The following is a 22,204-nucleotide window of genomic DNA, read 5'->3' as shown; positions in this document are numbered from 1 at the left end:
GTAAGACCAACTAAAATTGTACTTTCCTTATAGATGGCTGAGCTCTTTTCACACCCTTTGTAACCTTAATATGTAGACCCTAAAGTATATTGACTGTAATAAAACATGAAAAGAGTATTTCTAGAAGGCTAGTCCATTTGAATTTTGGAAAAACACCAGAGAGAGAAAGGCGGCAGAGTCAGGCTGCAAAATGGATTTTCAGATTATACTGATAAACACCTGGAAAGATAAGCTCAAAGAAGCCACAATGGAGAAGCCTCACAGGAGTACAGAAGTGTGGGCTCAGGGAGACCAGTGAGGTACAAGAGAGATCACTGTCTGAAACTCCAGGGAGGACCGCACGTGTTAGTGTGCCTGAAGGGGGCCCTGGCCTCCATGTGGGAAGTCCAGGAGAGCACAGGCGAAGCATCACAAAGTGTTCAGGCCCTGTGGGAGTGGGGGGCAGGAAGCAAACTAGTATCATACAAACATCAGCCATTTGAAGGATTGCACAATGGTAGACCAGAAATTCTGGTTTGAGGGGAGAATACGTATGATCTAGAATTGCCAAATTAAGTACTTTGTTTTGGTTTTTATTTTGTTTTTTGACTTTTTTTTATTAACAAAATTTTTATTAAAAATTTTTTAAATTTATTAAAAATTTATTTTTGAGAGAGAGAAAGACAGGGTGTGAGTGGGGGAGGGGCAGAGAGACAGGGAGGCACAGAATCTGAAGCGGGCTCCAGACTCTGAGCTGTAAGCACAGAGCACAACATGGAGCTCAAACCCACAAACCGTGAGATCATAACCTGAGCCGAAGTCAGATGCTTAACCAAGTGACCTACCCTGTTTTTTATTTTTTTAATGTTTATTTTTGAGAGAGAGAGAGAGAAAGCGGGGGAGGGGCAGAGAGAGAAAGCGGGGGAGGGGCAGAGAGAGAGGAGGACAGAGGATCCAAAGCAGGCTCTGCACTGACAGCAGAGAGCCGGACATGGGGCTCAAACCCACAAACTGAGAGATCATGACCTAAGCCGAAGTTGGACGCTCAACCGACTGAGCCACCCAGGTGCCCCTTAAGTACTTTGGATATTAGGGTGTAGATGGTAAAAAGCTCCTGCAAGCTTTTGAGTGATGACACAGTGCAAGCAGCTTGCTCTTAGAATTCCTTTGGACACTGGATGTACAAGCGTTGTCTGTCAGAATACAAGAGCTAGAGGCAAAGAGAGCCTGTAGAAGCTGTGCTGTGACAGGAGTGACAGGGGCCTGGACCCGGGGAGTAAAGGTGGGAGTGGGAAAGAAATACTCAGACTAAGAGATTTTAAGGAAGGAAAACTGATGAAGCTCAGTGAGTGATTCGAGGTATTTAGAATTAGGAAGCCCACAGGAAGGTTAACCATGTAGAGTGGAAATGATTCGTTATAAACCTTTCATGTTGAAATAATTTCAGACTCACAAAGAAGTGGCAAAAACAGGGACGCCTGGCTGGCTCAGTCTGTAGATGTGCAGCGCTTGACCTCAGGGTTGTGAGTTCAAGCCCCATATTGGGTGTACAGATTACTTAAAAATAAAATCTTAAAATCTTTAAAAAAAAATTAAAAAAAAAAAAAGAAGTGGTTAAAAACAGTACAGAATTCCCACGTGCACTTTGCCATTCTTCCTCCTGGTGATAACACCTTATATAACCAGAACTAGGAAAATGGCATTGGAACACTTAAACTGAAGGCCTTACTCGATTTCCACCAGTTTTTATATGCATTTGTGTGTGTGTTTCTGTGAAATTTTATCATATGGAAGTATATAAGCATGACCATAATCGGAATATAGAAGTGGTCTGGCACCCTTTAATGATCACATCCTCTCCCTACCCGGAACCCCTGGTAAATATCGATCCATTGTCCATCACTATCATTTTTGTCCTTTTGAGATTATTAAATAAATGGGATTATACAATATGTAAACCGTTTAAGAGAAACTCACATCTCCTGTGTGTTTCTCTCTTCTTCTCAAGCAGCTACCACACTCAACAGCGCTTCTGATGCCAGGTGTGCCTGGGTGTTTTCCCCACACCAGGCAGTTCTCTGACACTACCTGGGTGTCCTACATTTTAATTCCGTTCTGACACTAACTGAAGTCCATGCAGATCCCACAGGTTAAAGGCTCGGTCCCATGAGACTCTCCCCCACTTCCGTTGCCAATCACAAGGAGTGGGTCCCCAAGTTACCCACAACCTCTGTCTGACTTGACTACAAATTGGAGGTTCCTATAACCCACGCACTCCCAACTTTGGATTTGATTATTTGCTGGAACAGCTCACAGAACTGAGGGAAACACTTACATTTACCTGTTTATTATATGCTAAAGAATATGGTAAAGGATACAGATGAAAAGATACATAGAGCAAGATCTGGAAGGATCCCAAGTGCAGAAGTTTCTGTTCCCACAGAAGGTGGGGTAGACCATGCTCCTGGCATGTACGTATGTTCATCAACCCAGAAGCTCTCCAAACCCCATACTTTTGGAAATTTTATGAAAGGTTTTATCATGTAGGCATGCATTGATCATTAACTCTGTTTCCAGCCCCTCTCCCCTCTCAACAAAATGGGAGATGGGACTGAAAATCCCAAGCTTTTATTCATAACTTGGTCTTTCTGGTGACCAACCCCCATCCAGGAGCCCACTAAGAGTCACCTCATTAAAACAAAGACACTTCTGTCACCCAGGAAATGCCATGGGATTTAGGAACTCTGTCCGGAACCAGAGTCAAAGACCAAATATGAGGACAAAAAATGCTCCCAGTGCTCTTATCACTTAGGAAATCACAAGTGTTTTAGGAGCTCTGCCTCAGAAGCTGGGGTCAAAGACAAAATGTTAGAACAAAAGATTTCTCCTAGCACCCCTACTTAGAAGGGTTTTAGGGCTCTGTGTTAGGAACCAGGGTCAGAGACCAATGTATATATTTATTATTACTTCACAGATTAGGTGTTTTTAGCATAATGTCCTTGGGATCCATCCAAGTTGTTGTGCATGTCAATAGTTCATTCCTTTTTATTACTGAATAATACTCCACTGTATGAATGTACAACACTTCTTTATCCATTCACCTTTTTAAAAAATTTTTTAACGTTTATTTTAGAGAGAGAGAGAGAGAGAGTACACGCGAGTAGGGGGAGGGACAGAGAGAGAGGGAGACACAGAATCCAAAGCAGACTCCAGGCTCCCAGCTGTCAGTGCAGAGCCCAAAGCAGAACTTGAACCCGTGAACCACAAGATCACCATCTGAGCCAAAGTCTGATGCTTAACTGACTGAGCCACCCAGGCGCCCCTGTCCATTCACCTTTTGAAGGGCATTTGGGTTGTTTCCAGTTTGGGGCTAATACAAGTAAAGCTGCTATGAACATCTATATACATCTATGAACATCTCCAAAGTAAAAACCTGTGAGTGGGATTGCTAAGTCCTATGGCAAGTATATGTTCAACTTTCTAAAAACTGCCAAATCATTTTCCAGAATACCTGTATGATTTTACTCTCCCACCAGCAGAGTATGAGAGAACCAGTTGCTCTATATCCTTGTCAGCACTTGGTAATGTCAGCATTTTTTAACCATTTGCAATTGCTTTTAGGAACATTTTTGTCTTTCTTAAAATTCTTTTGAAATTTTTATTTATTTTGAGAGCAAGAGCATGAGCACGTGCCTGTGCATGTGTGAGCAGGGGAGGTGCAGAGAGAATCTCAAGCAGGCTCTGCACCATCAGTGCAAAGCCGGATGTAGGGCTCCATCTTACAAACCCTGATCATGACCTGAGCTGAGATCAAGAGTTGGATGCTTAACTGACTGAGCCACCCAGGTGCCCTTAGGAACATTTTTATACCACCTGCTTAAAAATCCCAGTTGGATGATTCTAATATCTGTGCCATAACTGTGTTGGTATCTGTTGGTTGTCTTTTCTCACTTTGGTTGAGATTTTTTTATGATTCTTGGTATGAAGAGTAATTTTAGATAGTATGCTAGACATTTTTAGTATTATATTATGAGACTCTTATTTAAATCTTCTATTTTAGTAGGCAGCTAACCTGATTAAATTCAGAACACACATCCTGGCCCACTTTTAGGGCTGTAGCTGAAACACCAATTTCATTTTCAAAGCCTTTGCACTACTCGTCTGGTCTGCCCCACTTGTGCGCTGCTCAGAGGCTCATTCGAAACCTGGGAGACTAAACCACAGTTTAGTCTCAAAGCTCTTTGCCGTGTTGATCCTGGTCGGTTTTATACCTGGGTTTATTGGTGATGTGCCAAAGACTTCATACGTAGATTTAAAGAGCCCCTTCCCCAGCTCTCTTCTCTTTGTGATACTGCCCCTACTCTCTAGGGAGTGGGGCGCCAACTCTTTGCTGTTGCTTGGGTCCGGAAGGGCTGGTGGAGGGGGGCAGGGGAAACAGGTCTGCTTACATGCTGTTCCCTGGGGGTAGGGTGGGTGCAGTCAAAAGGATTCTGTCCTCCAGAGCAAAAAACCTCTTCTCAGCCCTTGGCTAAAGAGAGTCAGATTTTCTTAGGGTTCATTTTTTGTGTGTTCCTTGTCCTTGGAGTTTCCAGGTTGCGGCTGCGCACATACCCAGGTGAGGATATGTTAAGAGACAAAAAAAAAAAAAAACAGTGATCTCACCAAAGGTCACCCCTCAGGTCCTGGGATCCCTCCCCAGTCGGCCTTTTCTCCAGCTTTCAGAGTCTTCTCAGTGATTCAAAAGGGAAAGCCTTGTTACCAAGAACTCTAAAGAATTAAACCTTGGAAGAAGAAGTGTTTATTCTGTTGAATAGGGAATTCTTTAAAAATCAACACCAATGCCCATTTCTTGCTCTAGAATCCAGGGATGCCATGTGTCTTTTAAGCCACTTTCCCTGGGCTTTCTCTCACATTCGGCGTTAGCCAAAGGACCAATTTCTGTTCTACCATCTGCAGAGACTACAAAGGGTGTGAAGACCTTTTTTTTTTTTTTTTTTTTTTTTTTAAATAACAGTGGAAATTTGTTCTGTTACATATACCTAAAATGTTAAGCAATTTTATTTTAAGCAAAATGCAGTTGGGGAGCACCTGGGTGGTTCAGTCAGTTAAGCATCCGACTTCAGCTAGGGTCATGATCTCACGGTTCATGGGTTCAAGCCCTGCACCGGGCTCTGTGCTGACAGCTCAGAGCCTGGAACCTATTTCAGATTCTGTGTCTCCCTCTCTCTGTCCCTCTCCTGCTTGTGCTCTGTCTTGCTCTCAAAAATAAATAAACATTAAAAAAAAAATAGCCCAATAGAAAAAAAAAAAACATGCTGTCACTTGGTTCACCCTTTTTGGAAGCTGTGAATAAAGACCCATTACAAATGGGTCACAGGTTTCATACCCTGAAATTTTTGCTATGTTTTATTTTTACCTTTTTCTTCTGCAATAGGAACATATTTTCAGTTAGAAAACAACCCAGCTTATTTAGTAAGCTGTTGACACACACACACACACATACACACTTACAGCGCTCCCAAATTACTTTACATCAGAGGTTTGTACATGTTGACTAATAAAAAGGATTATTAAAACCAATCATGTGCTTATACAGCATCTTGTTTAATCTTTGTAAGAATCCTGTAAGATTAGTTTTCAAAAAGAAACAACTGAGAGAATGTAAGGTCATACAGCCAATATATAAATGACCCAGAATTTGAACAGAAGCCTTTCTGACTCCAGGGACACCTGGGTGGCTCAGTCGGTTAAGAATCCAACTCTTGATTTTGACTCAGGTCATGATCTCACAATTTGTGAGATCGAGCCCTGTGTTGGGCTCTGCGCTGACCACATGGAGCCTGCTTAGGATTCTCTCTCCCTCTGCCCCTCCCCTACTCATGTTCTCTTTCTCTCTCTCAAAACAGGTAAATAAAAAAAAAAAACAAAACTCTGACTCCAAACTCATTGTCTCTCTACAATATTATGTAGCTCCTTTTTGTTTGGGTTCTTTCTCTTGTGTTAAAGACCTTGGGTTTGCTTTCTCCGCTCCCCTCTACTCTATCGAAATGCAAAAACAGCTTTTACTCAAAAAATAATGCAAAGCCCATTTTGATGTTTGCTTTTCAGTATATGTTGATTAAACATCACCAGGCAGAACACAGGGTTTTTTTCGGTTTTTTTACAATTTTTTAAATTGAAGTTTAGCAGACACATGTTGTATTAGTTTTAGGTGTACAATGTAGTGATTCGACAATTCTATCCATCGTGCAGTGCTCATTACAATAAGTGTAGTTACCATCTGTCACCGTACAAAGTAATTATAATATTACTGACTATATTCCCTGTGCTGTACTTTTCATCTCCATAACTTATTTATTTTATAACTGAAGGTCTGTACTTCTTAATCGCCTTTACCTATTTTACCTGTCCTCCCACAACCCTCTCCTGTGACAGCTACCAGTTTGTCTTCTGTATTTATGAGTCTGTTACTAGTGTTGTTTGTTCATTTGTTTTGTCTTTTATTTTATTTTTATTTTTTTAAGTATGCTCCATGCCCAGCGTGGGGCCTGAACTCATGACCTTGAGGTTGAAAATCACATGCTCTACTGACTGAGCCAGCCAGGTGCACCTGTTTTGCCTTTTAGATCCTACATATAAGTGAAATCATGTGGTATTTGCCTTTCTCTGTCTGACTTCATTAACTTAGGGTAATACCCAGTAGGTCCATCCATGTTGTGAATGGCAAGATTTCATTCTTTTTTATGGCCAAGTAATATTCTGTAATATGGGTACACATATACATATACACCACATCTTCCACAAACAGTAACAGCAATCCATTACAAGATTCCATTGCTTGTTATAAAATGGCAGTTTTATGCTTCTCTCTGCTAGTTGATTATTCAATAAATTCTTATGTCTTCTGTATTGGTGAACCTGCTCTGGCTAAGTGCAGGAAAAGGAGATTAAGTCCCTAAAGATAATAAAATCATTCCCAAGATGTTTTAGCATACAGAATCTAGCAGATATACAAATTGTAGATATTTTGACATCAGGTGTTGTATGTGTACTCGAGAAAAATATAATTTTGCTCTCCAGTGGAACTCTTGCTATTTTTAGTCATTAATATAGAAAATAAATTTTAAAGTGTTTGTGTTCATTCCTTAGGAACTTCACAGATAACAAGGTGAAATTTTGACAGGACTGACTAAAATTCTACATTTAAATTCAAAAATAAATTTTGTAAGTACAGGATACCAACACATTGATTTTAGAAGTGCCTCACATGCAAACATGAATTTTCATTATAATAACAACTGTGATCTTGAACTTAATTTACAAATGTTGTATAGTATGCAGATTAAGAAAACTAAGAGGCCCAATTCATACTAATTAATCTTCATCTGGTTTAATGCATCACCTTTTCCCCAACTCTATAATAGGATAATAATGATATATTCCTCCTACTTTGTTGTGAAGAGTACGTAACATAAACATGTAAAGCACTAAAAAAAAAAAAAAAAAAAACACCAAACTTGTAAAGAACTAGAACACTGCCTGGCACAAAATAAGCCCTCAGTACATGCTAATCATGATGATAACAATTATGTCCATTTGAGCCATTGCTTTTGAGATAATTAGCATGTAGCATTGTCTCTACTATCTTGTATAGTTGTTTTAAAGAACAACTATAAATGGGATACTGCCTGTGAAAGTCCCAAATTCAGTGCCTGGGACAGAGTTGAGTATTATCCTTAATATCTTCTAAATGTTTGTGACCCTCCAAAAATTTATTTCCAGACCAGACTTCTCTCTTGCACTCCAGGCTTGTATGTCCAAGTACCTACTTGAATCTCCACTTGAACTTTAGATATTTCAAGCATAACATATCCAAAACTATAGTCCTGATCTCTTCCCCATCTCTCTTGGTGTCAGACTTCCAGTTGCTCACACTGAAAACTTTGGTGTGGTCTTTGACTCCTCTCTTTCTCTCACACCCCACATCCATTCCCTCAGAAGATCCTGTTCTCTCCACTTCCAAAATATATTCAGAATTAAGAACTTCTATTCTTGGAGGACACCTGGTGACTCAGTTGGTTAAGCGTCCAACTCTTGACTCCAGTTCAGGTCATGATCACACAGTTGGTGGGATCGAGCCCTGCATTGGGTTCTGTGCTGACAGCACAAAGCCTGCTTGTGATTCTCTGTCTCCCTCTCTGTCTGTTTCTCCCCCGCTCACGTGTGCTGTCTGTCTGTCTGTCTCTCCCTACCTCAAAATAAATAAATAAACTTTAAAAAGAAAAAAAGAGCTTCTGTTCTTGGAAAGACACTGTAGGAAAACGAAAAGACAAGCCATGAACTAAGAGTAAATATTTGCAAATTATGTATCTGATAAAGGACTTACATATTTAGATTATGTAAAGAATTCCTTCTTTTGAACTATAGTTGACATACAATATTAGTTTCAGGTGTACAACATAGTCAGCATTTATATACATTATGAAGTGATCACCATGATAAAATCTAGCATCTCTCACCATACAAAGTTGTTACAGTATCATTAACTGTGTTCCTTTTGCTGTACGTTATATCCCTGTGTCTTTATTTTATAACTGGGAGTTTGGACATCTAAATCCCCTTCCACTATGTTGGGAAGAATTCTCAAAACTCAATAATAAGAAAAAGCACAGCCCAGTTCAAAACGGGAAAATATTTGGAACAGACACTTCAACAAAGATATGTGGATGGTATATAAGCACACGCAAAGTTGCTCCACATCATTTTTCATTAGGGAAATACAAATTAACACAACGAGATGTCTATACGCACATGTATCAGAATGGCTAAAATCAGAAAGGCTAACCATACCAAGTATTGGTGAGGATGTAGAACAATTGCAACTGATACACTGCTATGGAAATGTAAAACGGTACAACCACTTAAAAAGTTTAACATACCCCTATAATACAACCCAGCCATTCTGCTGAGTATTTACCTAAGAGAAGTAAAATGTGTATCCATACAAAGACTTGTACATTAATGTTCATTACAGCTTTATTTGTAATAGCCAGAACTTGGAAACAACCCAGGGTCCATCAGCAGATAATGGGTAAACAGATTATGGCCTATCCTTACAAAGGAATGTCACTCAGCAATAAAAAGGAATCAGCTATTGATACACACAACTACATGGATGAAGTTCAAAACCTCTGTGCTGAGAGAAACAAGTTAGAAAATGAGTCTGTACTGTCTGGTTCCATTTATATAAAATTCTAGAAAATGCAAACCAATTGACAGTGACAGAAACAGTGGCTGCCCGGGGATTGGGAGGGAGAGGACTAAGGGACGTGAGGAAACTTTAGAGAGTGATGGGTATATTCAGGTTGAACACAGTGATGCTTTTATGGTTGTATATGTCAAAACCTAGAAAATTATACATTTTAAAAATGCAGTTTGTTATATGCTAATTACCCCTCAGTAAAACTTTTTTCAGAAAATATATTCAGAATCTATCTCCTCTTCATCATCTTTATTTTCTCCATCTGACTTCATTTACCATTTTCCCCCTAGATTACTGCAATAGCCTAACTGGTCTCCCAGCCTTTTTTTTTTTTTTCCCCCTTAAACCCTTGTTCCCTTTTAATCTGTTCTCAACACAACAACCAGAGTGTTCCTTTAAACTTGTCAGATCATGTCACTTCAGTTCAAAACCTTCCTGTGGCTCCCTTTCCCACTCAGAATAAAAGGCTATTATATGGGGGCGCCTGCGTGGTTCAGTCAATTGAGCATCCGACTTCGACTCATGTCATGATCTCGCTGTTCGTGGGTTCGAGCCCCCCACGTTGGGTTCTGTGCTGACAGCTCGGAGCCAGGAGCCTGCTTCAGATTCTGTGTGTGTGTCTCTCTCTCTCTCTGTGTCCCTCCCCCACTTGTGTTCTCTCTCTCTCAAAAATAAATATTTTTTTTTAAAAAGGCTCTTAAATGGCCTACCCCAGCCTTGTTGCCTCTCTGATCTGATCTACTATTTACTCTGTGGCACATGGGTCTTTTTGCCAGTTTTTGAAAACTCCAGGTGCACTTCTTCCTTTGGGCCTTTGTCTTGTTGTTCTCTCTGCCTAGACCACTCCCTCACCAGTTTTGGATGTCCTCACGGCAATTGGGCCGACTTTGACCACCCTATTTTAAATTGCAGTGTACCCATTCCCTCTTACTCTGCTTTACTTTTTGCTTTATCCCATAGCACTTTTATGATACTCCATAGTTTACCTTTCTGTATTTTCTTCTACTAGAATATGAGCTACACGCAGGCCTGAATCTTTGTTGGTATTGTTTACTTGTGTATCCCAAGTGCATAGATCAATGCCTGGAACATAGCAGGCTCTCAAGAACTATTTCTGAAATGAATACTTATTTAAGTCTTTAAGATACATTGACAAATTAGAGTAGAACCAAATTGGGTAATAAGAAGAATGACAAGAGGTTGAAGATTTTCATGAAGAATGGGCGCCTGGGTGGCTCAGTCAGTTAAGTGCCCAACTCTTAATTTCAGCTCAAGTCACGATCGCATGGTTTGTGGGTTCGAGCCCCGCGTCAGGCTCTGCTGACAGCGCAGGTCCTGCTTGGGATAGTCTCTCTCTCCCTCCCTGCCCCCCCCCGCCCCTCCCCCACTTGCTCTCTCTCTCACAAAAATGAACTTTAAAAATATATATACATGAGGAATAGTTGAGGCAACTGGAGACATCACAGAGAAGAATAGATTTAGTGGAAACATGATCCCCCTCTTAGCTACCGAGGAATTACTATATAGAAGAGGAAGAATGTTTGCTCTGCGATATTACATAGGGCAACGCTAGCCCAAACAAGCCAGATGTGGGCCCAGGCTAAGTAAACACTTTTTTACTTTCTTAGAATTGTGGTAAGCTGCCATAAAAGAATGATCACTCACTGGACAAAGTCAAACAGAATAATCGTCCTTCGGGGATTGAAAAGGATCCCACGTGAGGAAATGCTTGAATTAGATGGCCTTGAAAAGTTTGTTCTAGTGCGAAGATAGTATGATCTTTTAACATCCAGTCATTCCTGGGGCACCTGGGTGGCTCAGTTGGTTAAGTGTCTGACTCTTAATCTCAGCTCAGGTCTTAATCTCAGGGTCGTGAGTTCACGCCCCACACTGGGCTCCACGCTGGGCCCGTTCACATGAATGAATGAATGAATACATACATACATACATACATACATAATGTGATCACTCACCTAAAAAAAAATCCAGTTACTCCTGACAATTCCGAATGCTCAATCATTTGTGAAGTTAATTTTTCAAATGCTCATTTTACCTGACAAGAACATGTCAAAGGTAACTTCATACCTTCATAATTATGATTTAATTATCTTTGCCATATAGCCATATATCTAAAAATTACTTGATCCATTATTTTAACCCTTTATTATTGCTGAAAATAAAATACTATTTTACTATCAGTTTTGACCTTCGTATCCCTCATTTGAGAATGTTTACCAGTATCATGGAATAAAATCTCCAGTATTTTAGAATTTAAGTTTCATGTTTAAGAAATGTGGGCTTCATTGTTTGTTTTAGATTAAGTTTCTTCACTTTTTTAAATGGCTACATATGTTCATTATCTTTCTTCTTTTATAGGAGCGGGATCGTTATGCCTACAAGATTCATCTTCCAGAAACAGTAGAGCAACTGAGGAAATTCAATGCAAGGAGGAAACTAAAGGTAATTAAAGAAATCAGCAAAAAGCTTTCCGACAGCTAAATTCTCACTTCTAAAAATTATTTCAATAAGGTTTTGTTTTTTAAATCATTTAAGGTAATAGATTATCTAAGTATGAATCTAAACAAAATGTTAAAATAAATGAAAGATTAATCACATTTTAGATTTGTATCATCCTAAAAATTTATAGCAGAGATGTAATTACTTTTGAAATAGGAATTTACTATCTTTTTTTACATTTTTATTTCAACGTTTATTTTTTTTTGAGAGAGTACGAGCCGGGGAGGGCAGAGAAAGTGGGAGACACAGAATCCAAAGCAGGCTCCAGGCTCTGGGCTGTCAGCACCATGCTTGATGCGGGGCTCAAACCCACGAACTATTAGATCATGAGCTGAGCTAAAGTCAGATGCCACCCAAGCATCCCAGGAATTCACTATTATTATCCATTATTGTTGAATATGAATGTAGGCCACATTTTCTCAAACTTAAATATTTTGACAAGAAAAATGTGAGTTTAGTTCAGTGGAAACAATACTGGATTAGAATTAATTAGACAACGATCACAAAGCAGTAAGAATCCCCACTACCTTGATCTACTAGAAAATATTTTAAAATTACTTTTCTTAGCTTTTCTTTATTCTTACTAGGTACCTTTCTCCTTTTACCATTCTCTCTATCCTCTATCTCACCAAAAAAAAAAAAAAATGGTAATTATCCCATATGGGGAGCCCGTTTGATTTTAAAAGGTTTTGAAAAAGACCAAATATAAAATAGTAAGCTATTTTATTAATATAAAAATTAACGTTTATTTATTTTGAGAGAGAGAGCAGGGGAGGGGCAGAGAAAGGGAGAGAATCCCAAGCAGGCTCTGCACCATTAGCACAGAGCCCAAACATGGGGCTCAGACCCACAAACCATGAGTTTATGACCTGAGCCAAAATCAAGAGTCGGACGCTCAACTGACTGAGCCACCCAGGTGTCCCAACACTAGTAAAAAAAACTGTATGGGACATTTCCCCCCCTCTTCCCAACAGAGGAAACTCTTATATTGTGGTCTTAAAATTATTATTTGACTTATTTTTGATTACTGTAAAAAAATCATCTTTAAGTCTGTCCTCTAAGTGGTTGATTGGTTAGTAGTCCTCCTTAGCCATGTGACTCCCACCAACTATAAAACTTTATAAGTATTTTCGTATATGTCCTAAATTGCAGTAATATTCATTATTATTCAACCTCTGAAATATCTGAATAATTTCATATATACAGCTCTAGATTTTGAGGAACATTATGTGGATGGGGGAGAAAACTATGTAGGCCACGATATTATGCTATAGAGCTGAACTGTTCAGTCTAGTAGCTGCTAGTCACACATAGCTATTTAAATTTAAATTAATGACAATTAAATCAAAAGTGTTCCTCAGTCACACTAGCACATTTCAAGTGCTCATTAACTAAATGTGGCTAGTGACTAACGAATCAGATCACCCAGACATAGGACATTTCCATCATTGTGAAAAGTCGACTGTGCTACTATACAACAAAGGAAATTGTAACATGTCATTATTGGTGATGATGATTCTCCATTAAGCCTCTGTCCTAATTGTTTTTACAGTCAGCACTCCAAACTGGCTCTTCTCTATTTGCTTTAAAAGTCCTTGGCAAAAATAATTATTAAAGACATGCCATTATCAAGATGGCACCTAAAGAAGTTTCCCAAGACTTTGACATACATCTGAACCACTGTAGCCTACAAGAGAAAAAAAAAATCTTACTATCCAAAGTGAAATTTTGTCAGCTGTTCTTGAAGTTCATTTCTTCCCCAAAGGAACCATTAATTATACTTTTTTTTCTCAGTTCTTCCCTAGTCTTTTTAACTCTGGCCCTGCTTTGGCCTTTGTGACATTGCCCTGTCTGGGGCTGAACCTTTCATTGGCCAAGTCCAGGCCTTTCGCCATAGTGCTCAGGTTTGCCCATCACGAGAAACCCATGCTGTAGTACTCCCAGTGCCACAAAACCAGACTTGGGCCTAAAATAGCCAGAGTGGTGACTAAGATTCATTTGGACAGGGCAAAGCTGTTACAGCAGAGAGGGGTCATATGAACTTACCACATCCCTTTGCAGGACTATTTAAAGTTTCAAGACCCACCAGACAACCTAGAATTAGGAATGTCAGCAGGGTTGTCATTGAGATTTTTTTCAGCTTCTGGTAAGGCTGTATTCCTTTATGTCATTCAGCCATCCTGGTTAAAGTATGTTATGCCTACCATCTGCAAGAACTCATTCTCCTCATTCTGCCTCTTCTGTGAGCTTCCAGAACACAGATTTCCACTTTACTAGCTTTCAGAGACCACCACACAACTGTTTCACAAATGAACAGCTAGGTACCCATCCTTGTATCCGGACACTGTTTTTAAGCTCCTCAAATGTTAGGCAACAACCTATTGTGGTTTGTTTGTTTGTTTCTTACTCCCTTTGAAATGATTAAAAGGGAAGTTCACAGAAAGCAGTAGAATATTGCTTTTCTTACTTAGAGGAAGGAAATTTTTATCGTCCATGGCGAGAAGAAAGAGAAGAACAGCATTATGGGAAAGAGTGGGCTCTGGAGCTACATTGCCTTCGGTGAATCGTGAATCGTGGCTCTGACACTTACTAATGTGTAACCTTGAACGAGTTATTTAAATTCTCTGTGCCTCGGTTTCCTTATCTACAAAATGGGGATAATGGTAATAGCTAACTCATAGGGCTGTAAGAATTTAATGAATTAATATATTACAGTAGTTACAAAAGTACCTGGCAGTCATGAGTGTTCCATACATGTTATTTGTTATTAACATTATTATTGTTGTTACTGTTTTACTGTGATTTTAATGTTTATACCTTTGACTTGGTACTCATTCTGTATATGAATAACTGTAATTCCAATAACTCCATACCATTTTAGCTTTTTTTCTAGTCATTGACATTAACACTTTGAAGTTTTTAAAAGCTTTTTAAAATCTATAGACAGGGGGCACCTCGGTGGCTCAGTTGGTTAAGCATCCAACTCTTGATTTCAACTCAGGTTATGATCTCATGGTTCATGAGTTCGAGCCCCATGTCAGGCTTCTCACTGCCACTGTGGAGCCTGCTTGGGATTCTCTCTCTGCCCCTCCTCCACTTGCACTCTCTTTCTCAAAATAAATAAACACTTTAAAAAATTCATTTAAGAAAATCTAAACTAATGGAGAGACATTTAATGTTCATGGATCGGAAGACCCAGTATTGTTAAGATGGCAGTGTTTCCCAAGTTGATCCATAGATTCAACACAGTCTCCTGAGCAGAAATTGACAAATTGATCCTAAAAATTCATATGGAGATGCAAAGGACTTAGAATCGCCAAAACAATCTTGAACAAAGGACAAAGTTGGAGGACTCATGCTTTGCAATTTTGACACTTAACTATAAAGCTACAGTTATCAGGACTCTGGTACTAGTATGGGATAGGAGTAGACATGTATATCAGTGGAACAGAATTGAGAGTTCAAGAATAAACCCTTATATTTGAAGTCAGTTGATTTTCAACAAAAGTGCCAAGGCAGTTCAATGGGGGAAAGGAGTCTTTTCAACAAATGGCACGGGGACAATTGGATATCCATGTGCAAAAAGAGACCTTTAAAATGCCACTTTTGGGGCGCCTGGGTGGCTTAGTCAGTTAAGCGTCTGACTTTGGCTCAGGTCATGGTCTTGCAGTTCATGAGTTCAAACCCCACGTCAAGCTCTGTGCTGACAGCTCAGAGCCTGGAGCCTGCTTCAGATTCTGTGTCTCTATGTCTCTCTCTCTGCCTCTCTCCCACTCATACTCTGTTTCTCTCTCTCTCTCTCTCTCTCTCTCTCTCAAAAAAAATGAATAAAACATTAAAAAAAAGTTTTAAAAGGCCACGTTTTGGATGATTCCTTTTTTTTTTTTTTCAGTATCTAGAATAGGTATTTATATCTGTAAATCCATAGAGACTGAAAGTAAATTGGTGATAGCCAGGTCTTGGGTAGTGACTACTTAATAGGTATGCATATTTGGAGGGAGGGAGGTGATGGTGTTTTGGAACTAGAAAGAAATGTTGGCTGCACAGCATTGTGAATGTACTGAATACTGCTGCATTGTACACTTTAAAGTGGTTAATTTTATGTGAATTTCACATACCCCACTTGTTTTTATACCACGTGACAAAAATTCTTCTTACATAGTGGTTTCCTCTTCAGTACACTTAAGGGATATGACACATTCCCGTAGTAACAGTGGCTCACCATACCACTCAGTTCACCCAAGGGACCACCCATCCCTCAGCCCCAGTTATGCCAGAGGTTGGAGGGACGTGTGTTTATTAAAACAGCCTCATGGTTGATTCTGATATGTCCACCTTATTGAGAGTCATTACTCTCATTAAGCACACACTGTAATGGTTTTACAAAATTCTGTCATATTGTACATATCATAATTAACCAGCTGTTGGACACAGATTGCTTCCAGTTTTCCACAGCCATAAATATTTTTGCATTGCCCACCTTGGTATGTGATTATATTCTTAAGACAAGTTCTGTGCTACTGGAATTATTGGCATCAAAGTATGTATGTGTATTTAAGACTTGTGATTTCTTTCAATAACTTCCCCACCAAAAAGCTGTTTGAATAAATTTCTATGTATTTTTGGTGGTGAGTTTTACTTTTGAGGTTGAACCTTCTTCTCATTCTGAAAGTTTTGTGAAACTTTTTTATGCCAGAATATAAAACAATACTCATTATACTTTGCTGAAATTTCAAGACTATTACTCATTCATTACAATAATATCGATACTAAACAATCAGAAAGTGTTTTCTTTCCATATTTATACATTCATTTTGGAATTTAACCTCTCAGCAGGCTTTAGGAGACAGCAAATCCCTATGAGAAAATTATTTGGGCAATTAGCATTAACATCATTTTCAGACTACCTTTCACATGTAGATTTTTAAAAAGTTAATGGAACCCTGCATGTGATTTGAATTATCACACACTTCTTTTTATTCTCGTCTCTTGCGTTATTTTGTTTTTACATCTGTGAATGATGATGGGAAAAATTTTTTTTTTCTCATTTTGGTTACCAGATGTTTCAGATGTTGGGTTTTCCCCTCTTTTTGTTTTACACTAAGCTCTAGAATTTTAATACTTCAGTTTAAAAAAATCCTCTAGAAACAATGCTTCCTTTAATAAACTCCATAGGCCTCAGTACAAGACTAGATATAAGAATCCTATTTTCTCAAATCGAATATTAGGATGCGTGGGACAGACTGATCTAGGCTGTCTGGAAAAATCTGTGCTCTGTGGGTATGTCTTAAGGAGACACCCCTGTACGCTAACCCCAGGTGCCATCTACTTGGAGTTACTGAGCAAGGGGTCAGGTTGCAGGACGTACTAGGGGACCATCTGTTAGCATCTGAGCTTGTCTAACTAGGGAAGAGGCTGAGGAGAGGAATCTGTTCTAGAAATCATCTCCTTTGGTTCATGAATTATTTCTACCTCTAGAAAGCAAATTTCCCCACAGTGAAGCATGTCAAATAAATTTTGTAAAAAAAAAAAAAAGAAGAAGAAGAAAAGAAAGAAAAAATAGAAGCAGTATTCTGTATTTGGGTAAATTTATTGCATTCAGTTTAGGAAATGGTTAAGTTGAATCCATGTGATTCCACTTAAAGGATAAAAACATTTATTCCTTACACTGTATATACAAAAAATGAGGGAGATTTCCGATAACTACAGTTTTCCTGTATTGATTTTGCAAACCGCAGAAGTATCTGGTCTGTGTGCTTCTCTAAATTACCAGTCGGTCCCTCAAATTCCTGAACTTTGCAGAACTAGAAAAAGTTTGTTTAGTGATACCATTTTCCAGCACTTTACGATGCTGCACTCTCTCACGCAATAGCCACTGGCCATATGTGCTTACTTACATTTTAATTTTAATTCATGCATGTCAAATGAAATTTTAAATTTGATTTCTCAGTTGCACTAGCCACATTCAGTACCACATGCAGCTGATGGCTACTGTACTCAACAGTACCGGTATAGAACGTTTCCATCATCCCAGAAAGTTCTATTGTACAGCACCATCAGGAGTCTTGGCACCTCCAAAAGTAATGCTTACCTCTAAACATCACCTTCTGAGAGGTCAACCAGGAAGCTCTAACAGCTGCCTTTTGGCATGCTGCTCCTTTCTGTAAACTCAACAAGAGCTAACTTAAGGATTTATCAAGGACCTTTGTGCCCTGATGAAAGCCAGCATTTACGTATAGTCCTCTCCTGTAGTAAGGGGTGGTGCAGAGGCAGTAAGACAGCACAGCAGCCGTGGGCTCCAGCTACTCAAGAGCAGTAAGCCTGGTGTCCAAAAGGCACAGCTGATTCTGAAAACTTACTCCAGTATAAGCAGTTTACATAGATAAAAATTGGAAGTGATTTTGATCTTTCTATTGACTTTTACAAAGCGATTCTATTAGTTTCTGATTGTGAAATATAGGACGTATTACTTCCTAAGTTCGGCTGTCTAGCTTTTGAAAGCTATTGTATACATTAATCGACCATCTTTATAAAATGCTTTCACAGAGTCCAAAAGGATTCCTAAGATACTGTTCTGTGCAGTTGCTCTTAAATATAGTCCTATCTACTATACTTGCAAGTCTCATTGTTAACCTTCTTCACAGGAAATAGCACAGCGAACTTTAGTCAGATGGCCCAACTTAATGTGATAAAAAATTCCTGGTTTTAGACCTGCATCTGAGTTTTGTTTGAGTATCCTACACACATAGACTGTGCCGACTCTACTGAATGATAGCATTGCTTGTGACTGTATGTACAGAGATCGGGAGCTCTGATGTAATCAAACCTCTCCCCTCATTATCTAGGGCCTACTTCTTACATGTAATCAACCGAAATCCTTTAACATTTCTGCCTTGAAATGATTTTCCGGCCTTCTGGATCATCTCTGTTCAGCCTCAACCTCTCCAAGTCCTTCACCCTTTGTAGGGCTTGAAGTTCAGTGCTCTTAACCCTAGTAAGATGATCCTTTCTCAAATCCTTATGTCACATGTGGATTTGTATCGCCCTGTGATGGGTTTTGCCCCCTTAGTATATTACAACATGACTGTGTGTTATTTTGCCACTTGGGTGCAAACCCAGTTTACTCTCCATGTCATCTGAAAACTTGTGTGTCTTGTATCTAGACTTTTTAAAACATACCTCCCTGTTGTGCTATCAAATCCCATGGTGCTTGTTTCTGAGCTCAGGGAGCACCAAAAAGGGAGTACTGGCCCTTCGTGGTGGTCTTCAAGTCAGCAAGTCCTCTGTATTCACTCTCCTGTACCTTTCTTAATAACTCTGTTGCCTCCTTAGGGGTACCTGGGTGGCTCAGTCAGTTAAGCATCTGACTTTGGCTCAGGTCATGATCTCACGGTTCATGAGTTCAAGCCCCGTGTTGGGCTCTGTGCTGACGACTCAGAGCCTGGAGCCTGCTTTGGATCCTGTGTCTCCCTCTCTCTCTGCCCCTCCCCTGCTCATTCTCTGTCTGTCTGTCTCTCTCTTTCAAAAATAAACATTAAAAAAATTTTTTTAATAACTCCATTGCCTCCTTAGGTGCATTCAGTAGTTTAACTTAGCAGAAGTCTGAGCCAACCATTTTCTTGTTTTCCACTTCCTTAAATGAGGCACAGAATCATCTAACTGGGAGTATTCCATTTTGATGTTTGACATACTAACAATAGTTGAGATTGAGTTGAGAATTAATTACTTGTAGTTCTTTTTTTGTTTGAATTTAGAATCTGCCTAACTTGCTTAGTCCAAAGTTGCATCTTTAATGCTAGTTATCTTAGCAGACTCTGAATAGTCTTAACTCACAATTGTTATGTTTCACTCTCAGAACATACTAAACTTTCCCTTCTAAATTAAAGTAGGCAGAAAACTTCTTTGTCAAAGATGTGATAAACTGGGAAGCTTGAAGAACTACCTGTATAAGATGTAGATTGATGTTGCTGTACCCACGGTCTCTTTCATAGCAATAATGTAGTACAGGAGTTGGCACACTATGGCCTGCGTGCCAAATCTGGCCCATTGCCTATGTTTACATGTAAAGTTTTATTGGAACATAGCAGTGAACATTCGCGTACATATTATCTGTGGCTACTTTCATGCTACAATGGCAGAGTTGAATAGTGTCAACAGAGACCATATGCCCTGCAAGCCTAAAATATTTACCATCTGGCCCTTTACAGAAAAAAATTTTTGACCCCTGGTACAGTAAAAAACCCTTGAACTTGTGAATAGACATTCTGTCTACTCTTGATTTTATCTCTAAGTTGGCAGCGACCTTAATAGGTTGCTAAGCCTCTCTGGACCTCAGTTTCCTCATATGCAAAATGAGTCTCTTAGAATGAATCATCTCCTAAGGTTATAATTCTATAAATCCATAAACTGCTTTGGAACCGTTTTTGCTGTTTTACATAATAGCTTTGCATTGAATATCCAAACCACATGCAGTCACTGAGTTGAGAGGACTAAATAAAGAAAACTGCTAACCATAAGATAAATTAGGAACTTGCTACTATTGTTATAAAAGAATTTACCTCTCAAGGCTCTTTGAAACAGTGCTTTCCTGGCAGAAGTTATTTGTAGATCTTTGATCATAGTAGTAGCTAGACCATGCCTTGAGATATAAACCCACCATATTAAGAAACTCAGTTGAACTTCATTTGGAAATAAAAATAAAGCATCTCTAAAATTTAGTTTCAGTGTGGGAAACTTTTGATACATACAAATTCCATTCCCGCCCAGCTTTTTAGGGAACATGGTATATATGTAAAGTGAAATAAGCTTCTACTGTAGAAAGAAGAACTCAACACTCAGTGCTGTTTTTTTCATCGCAGTAGCTGACTATCAAATTCCACGTAAAGACTTCTCATACATTAACCCTAGACTTTCAGAAATCTGAAAAGTTGGGGCTCCTGCCTGTCTCAGTTAGAACTTGCGATTCTTGATCTCGGGTTATGAGTTCAAGTCCCACATTGGGTGTAGAGATTACTTAAAAATAAAATCGTAAAAAAAGAGAAAAAGAAATCTACTAAGTTGCCTGGGATGGTGTCATTAAGATCACTTCTCTGTTTTTTTTTGCCTTCCCTTTCTACATTCAGTTCAATTCAATTCCATTTATATTTGTAGAAAGAAACCCTAACGTGACCCCCCACCAAAATGAAACTTGTGGAAATGTGTTTCTATTAATGTTTTCATATATTTAATAAATGCCTAAAAAGATTTATCTTTCTGGGGCGCCTGGGTGGTTCAGTCAGTTAAATGCATCCGGCTCTTGATTTCAGCTCAGGTCATGATGGCACAGTTCACGAGATCGAGCCCCATGTTGGGCTCTGCACTGAGAGCACGGAGCCTGCTCTGGATTCTCTCCTTCTCTTTCTGTCCCTCCCCCCTACGTGCTTTTCTCTCGCTCGCTCGCTCTCTAAATAAATAAATAAACTTTAAAAAAAGATTTATCTTTTCAGAAAAATCCTCAAGTTCAACATTTAAAATACAGACTATGTAAGTGATTTAATCCTTAAACTACCTAAATGAGTAATTCTACCTAGACCAGCAAAAGGCTGTGCTCACGTTCTAGCTCTATATTACTAAGCTTAGTGACAGTTTGCACTTACAAAATGCTTTACAGTTCACAAAGCACTTTCATATACATTATGACTTTTGACAATTCTGTAAGGTAAGTTATGTCAGTTTTAATATTGACTCAAGTAGTATCAGGCAGCTAGAAAGTGGCCCAGCCAAGGAACACACCCAGATATTCCGACCCATGCCTAACAGTCGCGGAATTGAACACTTTTACAAAATAACTGGTATTGTTCTTCTTGTTACTGAAACAATTCCCAAGATTTCTCCACCCAGCAGTCCTATGTCATGCATTCCATATGACAATAATTCTCAACTAGGAATCAGGGAAACCTGTGCATGTTGTTTAAAGAGTCACCTGTAGAGGCGCCTGGCCAGGTAATTCAGTGGAGCGTGCAACTCTTGATCTTGAGGTTGTGGGTTTGAGCCCCATGTTGGGTAGAGAGATTACTTAAGAAATAAAATAAGGGGCACCTGGGTGGCTCAGTCGGTTTAGTGTCCGACTTCGGCCCAGGTCATGATCTCACAGTTCGTGAGTTCGATCCCCGCATCAGGCTCTGTGCTGACAGCTTGGAGCCTAGAGCCTGCTTCGGATTCTGTGTCTCCCTCTCTCTCTCTGCCCCTTCCCAGCTCATGGTCGCACTCTGTCAAAAATAAAGAAACTTTAAAAAAAAATTAAAATAAATAAATAAAAACAAAATAAGATCTTTTAAAAAAAAATAAAAGGAGTTACCTGTAGTTGGTTCTGCTTTGTGGCCTGACTGAGAGTAACACATAGTCATTCACAAAAAGAGAGGGGGGCAAAGATATTAAAAAAGGAAAAGTGACTCATTCCTACTTCCC

At 39.3% G+C, this 22,204-nt stretch overlaps 1 protein-coding gene across 8 annotated transcripts in view; it reads left to right on the top strand.

Annotated features, from left to right (window-relative positions):
* CASK (calcium/calmodulin dependent serine protein kinase) overlaps positions 1–22,204 on the top strand; it is a 353,026-nt gene that overhangs the window by 230,930 nt on the left and 99,892 nt on the right. For all 8 annotated transcript variants that reach the window (XM_049643727.1, XM_049643725.1, XM_049643728.1 and 5 more), the window contains exon 9: positions 11,618–11,701. In XM_049643727.1, coding sequence (XP_049499684.1) covers positions 11,618–11,701 — 84 coding nt within the window. The remainder of the gene's footprint in view (positions 1–11,617; positions 11,702–22,204) is intronic.

This window comes from Panthera uncia, chromosome X (assembly GCF_023721935.1).
Source record: "Panthera uncia isolate 11264 chromosome X, Puncia_PCG_1.0, whole genome shotgun sequence".
Classification (NCBI taxonomy): Eukaryota; Metazoa; Chordata; class Mammalia; order Carnivora; family Felidae; genus Panthera; species Panthera uncia.
This window is presented reverse-complemented; position numbering and strand designations above follow the sequence as displayed.